The 18606-nt window shown below is 41.8% G+C and overlaps 1 protein-coding gene across 1 annotated transcript in view; it reads left to right on the top strand.

Annotated features, from left to right (window-relative positions):
- The window catches only part of AMMECR1L (AMMECR1 like), a 54951-nt gene extending 37149 nt beyond the window's left edge, over window positions 1–17802 (top strand). The window contains exons 5-7 of the mRNA XM_075340828.1: window positions 5519–5609; window positions 10721–10817; window positions 12344–17802. Coding sequence (XP_075196943.1) covers window positions 5519–5609; window positions 10721–10817; window positions 12344–12455 — 300 coding nt within the window. The 3' untranslated portion in view covers window positions 12456–17802. The remainder of the gene's footprint in view (window positions 1–5518; window positions 5610–10720; window positions 10818–12343) is intronic.
- Window positions 17803–18606: the final 804 nt, after the last annotated feature.

The following is an 18606-nucleotide window of genomic DNA, read 5'->3' as shown; positions in this document are numbered from 1 at the left end:
GTTTGCCACAAGCCACCTGGGAGACACACCAAACACGTAGAAGAAGGTGCTCTGGTCAGATGAAACCAAAATCGAACTTTTTGGGCACAATGGCAAACGATATGTTTGGCGTAAAAGCAACACAGCTCATCACCCTGAACACACCATCCCCACTGTCAAACATGGTGGTGGCAGCATCATGGTTTGGCCCTGCTTTTCTTCAGCAGGGATAGGGAAGATGGTTACAATTGATGGGAAAATGGATGGAGCCAAATACAGGACCATTCTTGAAGGAAACCTGTTGCAGTCTGCAAAAGACCTGAGACTGGGACGGGGATTTGTCTTTCAACAAGACAATGATCCCAAACATAAAGCAAAATCTACAATGGAATGGTTCACAAATAAATGTATCCAGGTCTTAGAATGGCCAAGTCAAAGGCCAGACCTGAACCCAATCATGAATCTGTGGAAAGAGCTGAAAACTGCTGCTCACAAACGCTCTCCATCCAACCTCACTCAGCTCGGGCTGTTTACAAAGGAAGAATGGGGAAGAATTTCAGTCTCTCGATGTGCAAAACTGATAGACACATACCTCAAGCGACTTGCAGCTCTAATCGCAGGAAAAGGTGGAGCTACAAAGTATTAACTTCAAGGGGACGAATAATCTTGCACGGCCCACTTTTCAAGTTTATTATTTTTTCTAAAAGTTTAAAATAATCAATACATTTCGTTCATCTTCACAATTGTGTCCTACTTGTTGTTGATTACTCACCATAAAATTTTAATTTTTATCTTTATGTTTGAAGCCTGAAATGTGGGAAAAAGTTGAAAAATTCAAGGGGGCCGAATACTTTCGCAAGGCACTGTGCATGTCAACTAAACAAACATGTGGACAACTGCTCTCTCCTTACTCCCTCATAGATATGCACACTCAGACTGGCCGAGCAGCCATGTGTTCTGAATAGCCTGTGGTGGTGCATTATATCCAGGGAGAACTAAAGGATCAGAGGGTTCAATTCAAAAAGTTGTATTCTTTTCTCCTCAGATGTGATCTGTTTTGGGAGCGTGGGGAGGCCCCCATAGTTGGGAAATTGGTATCTAGCTCTGAAAGAATTGGCTGTTTCCACCATCTTTAATGTATATGGGGGATTTAAAGAGGTTATCACTACTCAGGCAATCCCATGTCAATCAGTACAGTTAGGTCCAGAAATATTTGGACAGTGACACAATTTTCGCGAGTTGGGCTCTGCATGCCACCACATTGGATTTGAAATGAAATCTCTACAACAGAATTCAAGTGCAGATTGTAACGTTTAATTTGAAGGTTTGAACAAAAATATCTGATAGAAATTGTAGGAATTGTACACATTTCTTTACAAACACTCCACATTTTAGGAGGTCAAAAGTAATTGGACAAATAAACCAAACCCAAACAAAATATTTTTATTTTCAATATTTTGTTGCGAATCCTTTGGAGGCAATCACTGCCTTAAGTCTGGAACCCATGGACATCACCAAACGCTGGGTTTCCTCCTTCTTAATGCTTTGCCAGGCCTTTACAGCCGCAGCCTTCAGGTCTTGCTTGTTTGTGGGTCTTTCCGTCTTAAGTCTGGATTTGAGCAAGTGAAATGCATGCTCAATTGGGTTAAGATCTGGTGATTGACTTGGCCATTGCAGAATGTTCCACTTTTTTGCACTCATGAACTCCTGGGTAGCTTTGGCTGTATGCTTGGGGTCATTGTCCATCTGTACTATGAAGCGCCGTCCGATCAACTTTGCGGCATTTGGCTGAATCTGGGCTGAAAGTATATCCCGATACACTTCAGAATTCATCCGGCTACTCTTGTCTGCTGTTATGTCATCAATAAACACAAGTGACCCAGTGCCATTGAAAGCCATGCATGCCCATGCCATCACGTTGCCTCCACCATGTTTTACAGAGGATGTGGTGTGCCTTGGATCATGTGCCGTTCCCTTTCTTCTCCAAATTTTTTTCTTCCCATCATTCTGGTACAGGTTGATCTTGGTCTCATCTGTCCATAGAATACTTTTCCAGAACTGAGCTGGCTTCATGAGGTGTTTTTCAGCAAATTTAACTCTGGCCTGTCTATTTTTGGAATTGATGAATGGTTTGCATCTAGATGTGAACCCTTTGTATTTACTTTCATGGAGTCTTCTCTTTACTGTTGACTTAGAGACAGATACACCTACTTCACTGAGTGTTCTGGACTTCAGTTGATGTTGTGAACGGGTTCTTCTTCACCAAAGAAAGTATGCGGCGATCATCCACCACTGTTGTCATCCGTGGACGCCCAGGCCTTTTTGAGTTCCCAAGCTCACCAGTCAATTCCTTTTTTCTCAGAATGTACCCGACTGTTGATTTTGCTACTCCAAGCATGTCTGCTATCTCTCTGATGGATTTTTTCTTTTTTTTCAGCCTCAGGATGTTCTGCTTCACCTCAATTGAGAGTTCCTTAGACCGCATGTTGTCTGGTCACAGCAACAGCTTCCAAATGCTAAACCACACACCTGTAATCAACCCCAGACCTTTTAACTACTTCATTGATTACAGGTTAACGAGGGAGACTCCTTCAGAGTTAATTGCAGCCCTTAGAGTCCCTTGTCCAATTACTTTTGGTCCCTTGAAAAAGAGGAGGCTATGCATTACAGAGCTATGATTCCTAAACCCTTTCTCCGATTTGGATGTGAAAACTCTCATATTGCAGCTGGGAGTGTGCACTTTCAGCCCATATTATATATATATAATTGTATTTCTGAACATGTTTTTGTAAACAGCTAAAATAACAAAACTTGTGTCCCTGTCCAAATATTTCTGGCCCTGACTGTATGTTTCCTCCTTATCAAATAAGAACACTTCTGGTGCCAGTGGTGTCAGCGCTGGCAATGCAGGGGCCCATCGGCTGCCACTTCACTGTCCTTTTTTTCTTTGGACAAATCTGACTTGAGGAAGTGAGAGTGCAGCCGTAGCTCCCTTTTCCTCTAGGTGTCAATTTATGTCCAAAGGAGAGGGACAGTGAAGGGGCAGCCGATTTGACCGCAGGGATCGCGTGACATAAAAATGTCACACAAGCCTTGGGAGAGCCAATGCCGACATTACTGGACCGGTTTCGGCATCGGAGATGAGTATAGATGTTCTTACTTTACTAGGGTGAAACATATGGATTGAGAAGGGGTTGTCCAAGTAGTGGACAGCATCTTTTAAGATCATAACCTCCAACTACAGTTTGGGGTTTTTTTTGGGGGGGGGGTTTGTTTTTTTGCAGTATCTGAAGGATATTGTGTCTGTTTTTTTCCAATATTGAGAAGACACTGTGACCTTCCATACATCAGATGTTAGCAGTGCACTCTTTTACTATGGAGGACACCGCGTCTCCACAATACATTTTGTTGCGTGAACTTGAAGGAAAAAAGCAAGGTTTTGTAAATTTCCTGGGAGGGCATTCAGCTATTTTTCAGAAGGACAGTTTAGGCTCACTGATTCGTGCCAGAGGGATGGTATGAGAAATTTGACATGTTGCAATCTCTTTTTTGTTACTTTTATATTTTGTTCAATAGTGAAGGGAAGTAATAATAACTTTGTATTAGCCTCAACCCCATGAGATGTAACAGCATGGAAATTAATCCTATGATATGATTCTATTTGCTGTGTCACGTGATACTTTGACCTTTTTTTTACATACATACTATATGTCAGCAGGTTTTTGTTATGTAAACCGAAACAAGATGTAAAGAAAACTGTTGAAAATGTCTCAACAGTAGAACTACTGGAGCTAAAGCAGATGCCATCTGTAATGAAACTTAAAGGGAATCTGTTAGCAGGCTTTTGCTATGTAATCTGAGAGCAGCATGATGCAGACACCCTAATTCCAGTGATGTGTCACTTACTGGACTGTTTAGTGCAGTTTTGACAAAATCCATGTTTTCTCTTCTGTAGATGTAGAAGTGCTCAGAATGCTGAGCCGTTTATAACCCCACCCACTCTCTTGATTGACATCTTCCTGTGTACTCTATGAATTGTCAGCAACCTTCTAATCAGTGGTGGGGAGGGGTTATCCAGATTGGCCTGTACATGTGACCTAGTATGGCAGTGCTTATCTGCTCTTGAAACACTGATTGTATTGAAACTACAGCACACAGCTCAATAAGTGACACATCACTGGAATCAGGCCTACTTCATACTGCTCTCAGATTAAATAGCAAAATCTGCTGACAGATTTCCTTTAAAGGGGCAATTAAGTTTTTAAGTGAGATAAAGCTGTTGGATACATCTGTTCTTTGGGAACAAATAGAATGAATACTTCACAGCACAATGTGGTGTAGTGAAATCCTCTGTCACTGCTTTTATGATGTAGTGATATTATGTACAACGTCCAAGGATGCAGAGAGATGACGATTAGGAGATTTGCAGTTTATGAACCCACCTCATCTACAAGTATGACGACCTTGCCACGTCGGGATATAACCTATGGATTCATTATCATCGGATTCATTGGTATAGTTATCTTTGTAAGGTGTACGGCCGGGAAATTATAAAGTTAAACAAATGGACCACACAACCATAACTTATAAGGGAATACCATAATACTTTTATTTTTTATTTTTTTAAAAACTTTATTTTCATTTTTTTTCTTTTTACACAATGAAAATATCAGCAATAGTAACCATTAAAATCTATTAGATATCATCAATGTCCACTGAAGCCAGTTTAATGTCTGACTTATGTAGTTGAATGGAAAACAACAACTAAAGAACCATATCCATACACTCAATACATACAACACCCAATCATACTGATCCCCACCGCCATCTCCCCGATATGTCACTTAAGGGGTATGCCCATCTCCAAGATCCTATCCCAGTATGTAGTAGGTGAAATGATAATATTAGCAAATACCTCCAATTAGAAATCTAATAGAGTTCTCTTGATTAGCTATGTCACTTGCCTCATGTGCAAGGCATTACAGTTTCTTAGGTATCCATGCTTACGACTATGAGCAACTAAGTATCTAACTGTCACTTTGACTGGTCGTAACCATGGATACCTAAGCTGCAATGCCCTGCACATGATGTAAGAGACACCTAATCAGGAGAACTATACTACATTTCTATTTGGTGGTATTAACTATTTATTATTATTATTATTATTATTATTATTATTTATTATTACATATTGGGATAGGATCTTGCAGATGGGAATAACCCCTTAAGTAACACCTTATACAGAAATATGATGGAATTAAATAAACACAGAGCTTTGCTGGGAATCTCGTTGGGCATTGTCTGCTACTGCTAACCACCGTCCCCATATCTTATCAAATTTATAACCACTTCTATTTGTATATAGTGGATATATTTGATTAATTTTAGCCAATGGAGCATACAGGGGACTTCTGTGTATTTCCATGGCATTATAATTATTTTCTAGCACAGAAAAACAGCCATAATGCTTTTGTATGCGTTTTTTTCTTGTTTGCAATCTAAAAGTAGAATTAACTGCTCCATGTAATTTTTATCTTAGGTTGGAATCCATGGGATCCGGATTGAGTTCCTAAATGAAAAGGGGGTAAAACGCACAGCCACCTACCTACCAGAAGTAGCCAAGGAACAAGGTATATTTTTTACCTGTATAGGAAAAATATTGGCCTGATTGACATATATCCTGTGACGTCAGAGCGGGTCTGATCCAGTAACCCTGTCCCCCGTCCCCCATCCTGCCCCATAGAGTTGTGTAGTGCAGCACCGAAGAGAGGGACACTGTTATTCCCCTGTTCTAGTTATGCATGGGGTCCATCACCTAGAAAGGTGTATCCCCACTAACCAGCTATAGCCCTACCAACTATGTTTTGTTTTGTTTTGGTTTTTTTCAATTGGCTGAAATATTCTTTTGCACTTTGCAAACTTGTTGAACCATTTACCTGGGTTGTCTACCTTTCAGGATTTTTTTTTTTATATATATACTTAAATGCATGTGTTTGGGGCTAAAAATTAGTTTTTTTTGCTATTGGGTTTCGTTAAAGGGAACCTGTCTTATGCAAAAAAAAACCACTATAGATAGATAGATATAACTTTAATCTTTAAGTAAATCGCTTTAATATGTTGCCTGGTCACCATACTGAAAGCACGGCTTCAGGAGGACTAATATATCTTCCTGGGAGTTGCTGGCTTTCAGTCATAGTGGCGCGGCCGGAGCAGTCACAGTCACGATTACTATACTTTGAGTGCACTTTAATCACTCTCCAGCACTTTGATAGTTTGCTCTGCACATATACGCTGTAAAGCCAACTATCAATGTGCCTGGGTGTGATTACAGCGCACATTAATGTGAGCGATGCTGTGACTGATGACTGTAATCACGCTGTGCATGCCTCAATGACTGAAAGCTGGCGGTTCCCGGATATTAGTGAATTTCCTCCCTGTAGCCACGTGTTGTACCAGATAATGATTATAACCCTATATTTCCCGGTGAGGACATATAGGGTTATAACCATTTGCCTTCTGTAGCCTCTGTGTTGCAGTGTCTATTATCTTAGGCTCCATTAGGCCGCGCATTTTGACGGTAGTTTGTTTCTCTATAAATTTTTTTTTTTTTCTTCTTCATACCCCTAAGCTGATTTATGACCACAGACTACAATAAAACTGAATGTGAAAGGAAACAGCCTCTAAAAGCCAAACAGGGCAACATTTTTAATTGAACCCAGTTGTAAAAATTACTTTTAGCCACAAATCTTGCATTAAAGAAAAACAAATATATCCCCAAAGGTGGACAACCAAATAATGGCCGTCAGTAAGCACAAACTGACAGTATAAACTTTGCATATAACCTTGTAGTGGATACAGTCCTTATAAAATTCACACCTTTATGGTATGTGCGCATGTTGAGTATTTGGTTGCAGAAGTTTCTGCGGAATTCCTGCATCTCTTGGCAAGAAAAAACACAAAGGCAATTAATGCTATAGAAATAGATAATAGATGCATAGCTACAGACAGACCTATAGAGATATAATTGCATCATGTGGAGCTTATTGAACAGCTTTTTATGAATAAATACATAAATAAAAAAAAAACAACGTGGGGTCTCCCTCAATTTTTGCAACCAGCAAAGGTAAAGCAGATAGCTGCGGGCTCTAATCATCAGGTGGGAGAGTTCCAGGGTTATTGGGCCCTTCCTAGCCTAAAAATATCAGCCCGCAGCCGCCCTTGAAGGGGCACATCACATTACATGCTCCAGTTCTGGTGCTTTGCCTCGGCTCTTCCTGATTACCCTTGTGCGTTCGTAATCAGGGTAATGGTTTATGGGGTTGATGTCAGCTGTGCAGTGTCATCTGGCATCAAGACTTGGTGTTAGTTATGGAGAGGTCTCCCCCATTATTAACCCAATAAGTAAAAGGAAAAACACACAAAATACTTATTTTAAAAAAACATACCCCAACTTTTTCCCTGGTTTATCAATTTATTTGAGAAAAAAAAAAGCCATGCAGTTTCCACATAGTCCAGGGAATCTAACGTAGTCCATCCAAATGGAAACCTGGAAGACTCAAAAACAGAGAAACAAAATCACGGAACTGTTTCTGTTTCGTTTCAGCAATTTATTAAAAAGCAAAGTTTCCACGCAGGTCCGACATAATCCAGTGGTACCCATGCTGTTCCTTGATTACGACAATCAAAGTCTATGGAGCCTCGTTCTAAGTCTTCAAAGCCTTTGAGCAGCGGCCACTCGTGGCGCACACTGCACACTGCGAGCTAGTAACTGTGAAGTGCGGTGATGTTAGTAAAGTTACTGCTCTTCACAGTGATGAGCGATAAGGTCAGGAACATCACTGCTCATCAGAATCGCCGGGCCACGCAAAGTGCAGCGTGTGCTGGGAGTGGCTGCTGCTCAAAGGCTATGGAGACAGAACAAGTCTCCATAGCCTTTGATCGCCGCAACTGAAGAATGTCGGTGTCACGGTCATCTCCCTGTTTTTGGAAACTAATGAGAGCTTTAGGACTGGAGCCTCTCCTATCCATCTGGCTCTCTACATTTAAATGTTGTTTCGTTTCTCTGGGTACTGAAATGGTTAATGTCCGTTTAGCTGCTAGCATCTTTTCCAGCAGTACTTAGCTGAGTGTTTCAGCTGCAGCTACTTTGTAGCCACGCCCCTTCAGGTGTAAATAGAAAGGTTTCCAAGCAGTCTATGCTGAAGATACAAATCTGATTGTATACTGGCCCCCTTGGTGGAAGGAGCTGAGGAGTGTTCCAGAAGCCGAACTTTATCCTTTTTTTGTTGCTGTTTTCCCCTCTTTGTCTTGCATTTCCTTGTGTTATATTAGTGTAGCCATGGGGTCAGTGTCTTCCACCTGCCAATGCACTAGCCAGGGCAACTACAGGGTTTTCTCAGGTTCCTGGTCACTGACAGTTGCGGAGATGGTATATGGCCCGGCTAGGAGTGTAGGGAGAGTTGCAGGTGAGGATAGGAGGTGTCCCATCTATTCCTCTCACTACAGCTAGGGCCCACCATTGTTATTGTGTCCCCAGTTTTTACCCTTTCTTGTTGTATTGTTTGCTGTATTTTTGTCGTGCGTCAGACGTCTGTTTATCTGAACTCGTCCACCACGTGTAAACGTGACAGTCGGGGGAATGGATTACGTGAGACCTGACTAAGAACATTTGCCTTTGAATAAATTGGTGAATGAGGGACAGGCTCTTCATTTTTTTCTCTTTTTAGGGCTTTAAGGTTTCCATTTGTGGACTACATCAGATTCCCTGGACTACGTTGGACTTGCATGGCTTTTATTTATTTTTTTAATTAAATTGGTGGACCAGGGAAAGTATTTTTGTGTTTTTATTTTTGTTTTTGTTTTCTTTTTACATACAGGTTTAATAACGGTGGTATTTGATAGACACCTCTCCATTACGAACACCAGGGCTTGATGCCAGCTAACACTACACAGCTGATATCAACACCAAAAACCATTACCCCATTGCCACCGCATCAAGGCAATCAGAAAGAGCCGAGGCAAAGCACCAGAATTGGCACATCTAATATGATGTGTGACTTCTGGGGCGGCTGTGGGCTGGTATTTGTGGGCTGGGATCTTCCCAGCGTGAGAATTACCTTTTTGCTATTTATCAAAAATGTGAAGGGCCCATTCATTTTTTTTAATTTACTTATTTAATCATTGACTTTTTGACTTTAAGATTCCCTTCAGGATTAGTGACAAATCTGCCCTCAAAAAACATGGCCAAACGCAATGTGTGCACATGGCCTTGGTGTTCTAATCGCTACCTTCAGTTTGCAGAAATTGAAGTGTAATAAAATATGCTAACGAGCGTGCTCTGCGCATCCTCAGTGTGGCCAAGAGTATCCGTTCAGTCTCCCCCTACCCTTACTGGTTTTGCATGTTGTCATCTTTTTCATTGGTGATTGACAACACTGGATTGCCTGAAGCTAGCACTATCTGCAGATAAGAAACTGGATTTCCTGAGCTTTCTTAGCATATAGTATCCATCCAGGCAAGTCAGTGTTGTCAATCACCAGTGATAGAGGTGGGGACATGCAAAACCAGGGGCGGAGTGGTGCACAGCTTCTTGACCACATTGAGGTTGCACCGAGCACCCTAATTAGCATATTTTTTTACACTTAAGTATCTGCAGAATGGAGGCAGCGATTAGAAAACTAGAGGTGCGATTCTTATAGTGGCTATGTTCCATACAGCATTTGTGTTCAGTCTATACAGTCAGTTTGGGCTGACACTCCCTTTAAAAGTAACCTACCATGTCCAATATGTACCCACAACCACAAGCAGTTCTGGGTGCATATAGCTAATCCCTGCCTGACCGTTCCAGCATCTGGTAGCATGGATAAAGGGACTTTGAGAAAAAGTATGGTATTTCTAAAGATCTTTTACCGTATGCTAATGAGTGACGGGCCTAGTCCCAAGGGCGTTGCTTGCCTTGCCAGTCGGCCCCATTAGCATGTTGGTACACCCCTGTGGGCGTGCCAACATGCTAATTAATGCGCAGCGTCAGAGGATGATCTCACTCACCTCTCCACTGCCATCGCCGCCCGACGGTCGATTTTGGCTTAGTGCGCATGATCCTGGACTTCTGGTCATCCGTACTACTTCAGTTTGAAGCCAGGACACGTACATCCGGCTTCAGAGTGCGCATGACTAAAACTACGGGATCATGCACACTGAGCCGAAATCCAGTGTCGGGCGGCGATGGCAGCGGAGAGGTGAGTGAGATCATCCTCTGAGGCTGTGCATTCATTAGCCTGTTAGTACACTCCTGTGGGTGTGCTAACATGCTAATAGGGCCGACTGGCAAGGGAAGCAACGCCCTTGAGACTAGTCCATGTGCTCATAAGCATACGATAAAAGATCTTTAGAAATACTTTTTCTAAATATCTCTTTATCTATGCTAGTGTATACAGGGACGGTTAGGCAGGGATTAGCAATATACACCCAGAACTGCTCGTGGTTCTGAGTCCATATAGCACCTGATAGGTTCCTTTTAATCTATGGTCATTTACTAAATCATGTTCATATCCTAATTTCTGATGTAAACACCCCTAAACAGGCGAATAAAAACTTTATGGAAACTTATTATCACTTAGAACTACATCATAAAACATTGCAATCTAGTAATCCCATAGCAACTCCTAGGTATTGAAACTCCTGAGTAAGTACCTTTGTAGATTGCTTCTACCTATATTTCTGTATGTGCATCTCTTCTCAGATTGGGATCAGATTCAGACAATAGACTCTCTGCTCAGGAAAGGTGGCTTCAAAGCTCCCATTACTAATGAATTTAGGAAAAGCATCAAACTCACAAGGTGAGTGCTGCCATATACCTATCTGGTGTCCTGTGCACAATGCTGTCTTGAACTGTCTGGTGGGTGTCTTCTCTTTACCCCTGATCCTTGAGTATAATGTATCTGTCCCTTTGCACTCAACATTACTATAGTTGGTAAGCTAAATGCCTCCATATAAATAAGTTTGAATGAATTTTATCTGATGAATTTATAATAAGATTATAATGATAATAAGAGATATGATGGATGTACCTGAGGCCATCAGGACCGTGTGTAGGCAACCTCCAACCCTACACGTGTTTCGGCGTACCTTCTTCAGGGCAAATTTCCCTGACGATGGTACGCCGAAACACGTGTAGGGTTGGAGGTTGCCTACACAGGTACGCCGAAACATGTGTAGGGTTGGAGGTTGCCTACACACGGTCCTGATGGCCTCAGGTACATCCATCTAAATAATGTGTTTGACAATATTATGCATATCATGCACTTTATCTAATTCAGCATTGATGGATAGCACCTCCAGTGGCTGGCTTGGTGTCTTGCATGTGGGCATATATGGAATTAATTGCCATGATTTATTATATTTATAACTTTAGTGCACTTTATTATTGATCACTTTACAGTACTCTTTGTGCACTTTATTTGTATTTTGGAGCATATGCACTTTATATTTGTAATTTTGCACAGATATTTATGGCGATGTTTGTTTTTTGGTGTGCCCACTTGTTTTTAGATCCCTTGCTGCCACCTGGTGGCCTTTTACATGAAATTACACCATCTATTTAAATATTATAGGATTGTTATAAATTTGTACCGTGTTTTTTGGCCCCCTATTGTCACCATTCCCTTGCTTGACCATTGTTTTTAATTCCGTCATTAATAAAGAAATATTCATTTTATTGGTTGTTGGCTGTTTTTCTATGTATCGGTCTAATATTTATATAATAGCCTATTTATTGATAGTTGGGGAGTATTTATTATATTTATATATGGTGATAGTTTTTTTAACACACTATATTATACTCTTCTTCTTGACATTAATCGGTTTAGTTTACGAAAACAAAGTAGCCATCGCAAAATATCTAACAAATGGTTTATATTCTGTTCAGAGACAAACAAATACTGCAAGGGCCATTGTTTTTTTATGCAATAGATGAGTAAATAGCCGAACGTGTTCATTGGGTAATATTAGGCTGCATATACAAGTGCAAAGACTCAGTGAATTACACTATTTCCTACAATGGTATGTAATTCCAATATATATGTTAAATGGAAGCCATAAAAGTGGGATCAGAGCCTAAAACAGATTTTGGGTGGCCAAAGACATCTATGTATCTCCCGAACTTCTGGAACTTCTGACAGTGTGGGGTTAGGAATGAGGTTTATTGAAGTTCGAGGAGGGTGAATAAAAGCACAGTATAAACTGCAGCCAGGAGTGTGGATGATTTCTGAGACCAGAAAACCCTTTTGATTGTAAACCATACTGAAATTTTTTGTTTACTGTGGACTTAGCTTGAACACATTTGTAACACTGTTTTCTTCTACAGGTACCGAAGTGAGAAGGTGACAATCGGCTACACAGAATATATGGCCTCCCGCCAGAATGCACAGCAAAATGGCACTGTGCATGCACTGCCTCATTATACGCATTACTCCTGACACATCGCTGCCCACATTGCAGCACTGTCCCCCGCTCGCCGGCAATGCCTGTGATCTCCTGACATCTGACTCCTCCTCAGCCCCCTCCTCCTGGTCCAGTTACCTATACTACTGCACCATCTTATGAGCATCACCAGAGGAGGAAGCAGTGCCCAGAGACTGGCAGACACAAGCAGCCTTACCTCACACCCCGCTCTCTCCAGGGACCTTGAGTGGGAAGGAGAGCTAAATAGGAAGTTATGGTTTCCTTCAACCCCTCCAGTGTTCGGGGTTACTCTCCCCAGGAAAAGCTCTTTTAGGTTTTTACATTATATATTGATTTTTTTTTTTTATATGCATATATAAATATTGTTTTTTAACAAGGTACAACCCCTACATTGTGAAATCTGCTACCATGTTTCCAGAACTTGTCTGAATTGGGGCAGCATGGCCTCTAATGTGTTGCTTTGCAATTGTAACAGACCTTCCGGTCTTGGGCTGTGAGTGACACTCTCTGAGAGCTATAAGTAAGTATGGAGAAGAGTTGAGCAAGACCCTGGTATGAGGCGCACAACAGTACACCATGGCAGTCAGTCATGGGCAGTGTGATCTTCCTCGATTGGCGTTTGAATGTCGGCTCTTGCAATTATGAGGCCCCCATGGTGTGATGACGTACTTCACTTGAGGACTAGTATCCCAAGATGCCAGCATTTAGGGTGCCCGGCTGAAGAAGTTCACACTACATGGACAGAGTGGCACGGAGTACTATTGTGATGCTGGACCAGAGTCCTACAAATCTTTAAGCTCTTCTCTAGAGTGGAGTAATACACATTACTTTACCAGTATACACAATTCCTTTTTTCCAGGACTTCTTTCTATGCATTATATCTTACAATATTTTAATTCCAAAATTGCTTAGAATCGCCACTTTCTATGCAATTGTGAAGATGTTTAACCCCTCTGATGTAAGTTCTGCTATAAACTGTGCATGTATTGTTAAAGGGGAGGGTCACTTAAAGAGGTTGGCCACTGCTTTAGCATGGATGGCTTCTCCTTAGGATAGGTCATTAATGTCTGATAGGCCGGGGTCTGATACCACACACCCCCACTGATCAGCCTTTCTCGGTACCAGCGGTGGCAACAGGCAGCCGGAAACGCTCCGTTACGGAGCTGCCACGTCTTCTGATAGCGGCCTCGGCTGGGTACTGCACATCCGTCCATTTGATGTGCAGTACCCAGATGTAGCCGCTATCAGTTGACGGGAAACCTGCGGAACTGAGCATTTCCAGACGCCTGCTACAGCCACCAGAACCAAAAACAGCCGATCGGCTGGGTATTGGACACCGGGCAGTCAGACATTGATTACCTATCCTAAGGATTGGCCATCAATGTTAAAATAGTGGTCAACCTCTTTAATACATACATAAGTAAAGCTAAACTAACTTTTAATCATTTTATAATGGTAACAACAGTGTTTTCCCCTTTCAGAGCTACCGTACTCCTATGCCGTTTTTTATTTTGATCCATGGGCACCAGCACAATAGGACTGAAGTTATGTCCATGAAATGTGATTAGAATGGTGTCCACGGAGAGACGTGACCACATAATACACAGAGATCCATGTTCATGAGTAAGGTTACAGGATGCCCTCTAGTGGCTTCTAATGCATCAGCGCAGCGTTGACATGTCCCTTGTAGCTAGTGATAATCAGCGCTGCAGTCGAGGGGTTGAATAGTCTCCCCCTATGGCTCCCAGACAAAATAATGGAGCACCCCTGTTTTGAGATTGGTGGGAAATTGAAAGATACAAAGTGCCAATGATACCGCTCAATTAATCTTCTGCTGATATGCAGTGAAGATCACCGAATAGCCTTAGGACAGTTCTGTTTGAGTCTTCTGCCGCAAGAGAGTGTCATATAGCCTCACTTATGAACTCACACTTTTAGGGCTCGCTCACAAGCGTATAAATCTAAAATAGTGCCAGAAAATCTCACATTCGGACTGTTAGTCAATGATGCAGGTCATATCTGCGAGTTTTTCCTCAGGTCTAATCGGATTGTGAAGAATATCGCAGCATGCTGTGATTGGTAGCGTAACTCAGATCATGCACACCCATACAAGTGTATGGGTGCTTGCGAAACATCGGACTGCGCTCGTATGACATTTGAGTGCAGTCCGATATATGCAAAGACATGTTCTTGAAAAGATGGTGAAATTAATCTCTCCTTCTCCGCATCTGTGCCATGATTCTCACATGCGATGGGATCGGATCACAGTGAATGACTCTTGATTCTCGCTCATGCACGGACTGCGCTGTCATTAGCCTATCGCACCCAGTTCTGTCACATCAGATGCTCTATGCTAATGTGACCTCGGCCTTATGGACATTGTTGCACATGATGTTCCTTTTCTTAAGTGCAAAAATTATTTTTAGCCAAAAATGCATGCATTTGTTTCTTAACTCAAAGACTGTCAATGAGCTCGGTGTGATCAGAGAATGTATATATCTCGGCTTCCTTCTTCAGAGCTCCTTTCAGCCACATGGAAGTTCATCTGAATATTGTGGTCATAAATTAATGAGCGGAGAATAGAGGATGGAAGAAAAGAGTTAGGCTGGGGCCACACTGGGATTACTGCGATCCCCTCGCATGACACTCTGCTCACGCTGGCAGTACAGCAGAGCCGAGTGTCATGCGAGTGTCCTTGCGACTGAGGTCCGACTGTGCGAGCGGAGCTCAGCTGCGGGGGGCGGGCCGGCACTGAGGAGGGGAGGGAGGGATTTATCTCCCTCTTTCCTCCGTAGCCGGCTATTGCCATTCTCGCCCTGCACTCGCGGTACACCGGTGTACCGCGAGTGCAGTGCGATTTTTCTCTCGCCCCATACACTTGAATGGATGCGAGAGAAAGAGTCTCGCATTACAATCGCAGCATGCTGCGATTGTTATCTCGGTCCGATTAGGGCTGAGAAAATAATCGCTCATCTGCGATGGCACACAGGCTAATGTTGGTCCGAGTGGAATGCGATTATTTTATCGCACTCCACTCACACCAATATTCATGCCGTGTGGCTTAGGCCTTACAAACTCTCCTGTCAGACCCATCTCAGATCCTCTGTTACCTTATTCTACAGCCAGCAATAGCGCAACAGAGGTTATAGAGTTAAAAAAAAAGTCTAAAGTTTTTAATAAAACTTTATTTACAAATTATTTTTGGCCATAAATACATGCATTTAAGTAAAACAAAATTGCAATATTAATAAAATAGCTATAATTCTGTATATTGGTTTAGTCTTAAAATTAATTAAAAAAAACAAAAAAAAAAAACAACAACCTTGTAGGGAACTATAGGGTCTCCAAATCGGCTATATTGCTGGGTAGGACAGTAAGAAAATATATAAAATTTGCTGGCCAGAAATGGATTTTAGATCACTGAGATGTAATGTAATTTTTTTCTGTGCCCAAAGGTTTGTGACAGGTTCCCTTTAATTCTCATGTCTGGTTACTACAATTTTTTGCTCTACACTAGATTAAAAAAAACCTGCTCTTATACTTACTAATGTTTAAATATAAAGAAATAAGAGATTTATACATAATCCTGCATACATCCCCTGGTAGCCAACAGAACATCCACACAACTGTGTAATGTGACTTTTACTTTTTCAAGACTAAACGGCTCCATTGCTAAACAGCTCAAATGAGAGAACAAACAAAAGGTGCATAGTGAGAGAGAAGCCGCAGCTCTCACTTTATCCGAAGGAGGGGGCAGTGAAGCAGCCGGCAGGGATCACGCAAGCTCCTAGAGAGGCAGCGCAGATACTGCTGGAATAGCACCGGAGGTGTGTATAAGTGTTATTTTATAAGAGGGAAATGTAATTATTGATAAGTGGTTATCCGAGTAGTGGACAATCCCGTAATATTAAAGGGTATCTAGAGGTGTCTAAACAAGCTACCTTTTTTCTACTGGATAACTGATAACGCTCAGATCAGTGTGGGCACCATAGGTGGCACCCAAAACCTTTCTGGAAGCGGGAACTTGTGTCCACGCCTTTTACCCTGGACAACATAGGAGTGCAGTATGGATGATTGGATTGGCCCAGCTGACACTTCTAGTAGAGGCTGCAAGCAGTTAAAATTGTATTTTTTTTTTTCTTTAGTGCACTTAATATGGAGCTCTGCATAAAAAACAGCTTTATCCTTTAGTTGGGTGTAGTACAGTGCCTTTAGGAAATACTTGCATTCCCAGTGACTTAACATTACTGGAGCATCTTTTCTTAGAACTCTGTGGTGTCTTGTTACTCTGGGCACTATCATGCCTTAGGTCATAGGAACATGTCCCTTCACAGTTTAGGAAAAGATTCTTCAGTCTTGGTTTTACATTTAGAATCCATGTATTTCCTATTATAGACATGGAGAGGTGACCGGGCCCTCTCTAAGATTACGCCAGCATTCTTCACTGAATTAAATAAATAAATTAAAAAAAAGTATTCAGCCCTGGGCATTGTAATGGCAGTCACCCTGCTTTACCAAGTAAATAATAATTATAATTAATAATTTATATAATTAATTATAATTAATTCATATAATTAATATAACATTAAGCAGTAGCTTACTGGACAGGTAAAGGGTTATTTCCAAGATGTTGCTTTATCTCCTATCCATAGAATAGGAGATCACTATGGCTGCAACCGCAGAGACCCCCAGAGATCCCGAGTACCTAGTTTTGAGTGGAGTGGAAGTGTGCATGCTTTACCTCCATTCCACACTATTTCTGGCAATCCCATAGACCATGAATGGAGCGGAGCTCAAGCATGCACACTTCCACTACCTAGAGCCCGGGTTCTCTAGATCTCTTGGGGTACCTGCAGTCGGAGCCCCAATGATCTCACGTTATCTCCTAATGTGTGGATAGGTTGTAGCAGGACATGCTGTTTATTTTACAAGCAATTGAGGAAAACTCCTATGACCCCTAAATCAGTGTTAAAAAACGACTGGTCTTGTAGCCAAATATCCATTTTCCCATTACAATCTTATTTATACACCATAAACCCTATATTTTGGATGACATCTTATATGACTTTTCTTTTTTTATGCCTGCTGGCAAACTGGAGGGGAAGCTCAGGTGAAGAGAGTAACTTTTGTGGCACAGACAGGGAGAGAGGATGGATTTTGCACATAAAGTGTCAGACTTCCTTGATGTTAAGCTCTTTCTTCATCTATCCTACCTGAGAAGCCATCACCAACTGGCTTTTTTGGCAGTAGATTGAGAAGTATCCTGCCATACGCATCCCCCTCTTTCCCTTTGAAGAATCATGGAAGATTGTTTTTTTTCCTTTCATGCTGCTGAGAATAAATTGAACTGATTGATTGGATCAGGCAATGAAACGTTGTGATGTCATCATTTAAGATTCTTTTGCTTCCTTCATCTGCATTGACATGAGATCACCTCCAAAAGAAGATCGCCTCCAAAAGAATATCGCCTAACGCTTCAGGTGGAATTTATGGTAGTCCAAACTCCAAAGTCTGAAATAACCTGGCCTAACCCTGATCTCACCCTCTATAATGTGGTTGGGTGTCTTGAGACATGCTCACTTGACGAATTATGCAGGATCTACAATGACGTGGATAAGGTAGTATTCACATGCAATAGATAATTTACGACACACATGTATAGCAATTTCTAAGTTTGATACTTGTGCAGTTCATCTTTTATTGATTGTAAAAGATGACATCTACATAGAATATTTCCTGAGGCTTTGATGGAGTTTGGTTCCTACAATAACATGCCACCCACATGTCAGACACCAGCACACACACACATTGCTCCCACATCAGACACAAGTAGCACACACACTCACCACTCACATGCCAGACACACGCAGCACACATGGCTCACATTCCAGACACATGCAGCACACTCACACGGCTCACATTCCAGACACATGCAGCACACTCACACTGCTTAATTTCAGATACATGCAGCACACTCACACCGCTCACATTTCAGATACATGCAGCACACTCACACCGCTCACATTTCAGATACATGCAGCACGCACACACCGCTAAGATTCCAGACACATGCAGTACACTCACACCGCTAACATTTCAGATACATGCAGCTCACACTCACCGCCCAGATTCCAGTCACATGCAGCACACTCATATTGCTTACAT

The sequence above is a fragment of the Anomaloglossus baeobatrachus genome, chromosome 3, assembly GCF_048569485.1.
Source record: "Anomaloglossus baeobatrachus isolate aAnoBae1 chromosome 3, aAnoBae1.hap1, whole genome shotgun sequence".
In the NCBI taxonomy this organism is placed as follows: domain Eukaryota; kingdom Metazoa; phylum Chordata; class Amphibia; order Anura; family Aromobatidae; genus Anomaloglossus; species Anomaloglossus baeobatrachus.
Note: the sequence above shows the minus strand (reverse complement) of the source record. Positions and strands in the feature narration are given on the sequence as shown.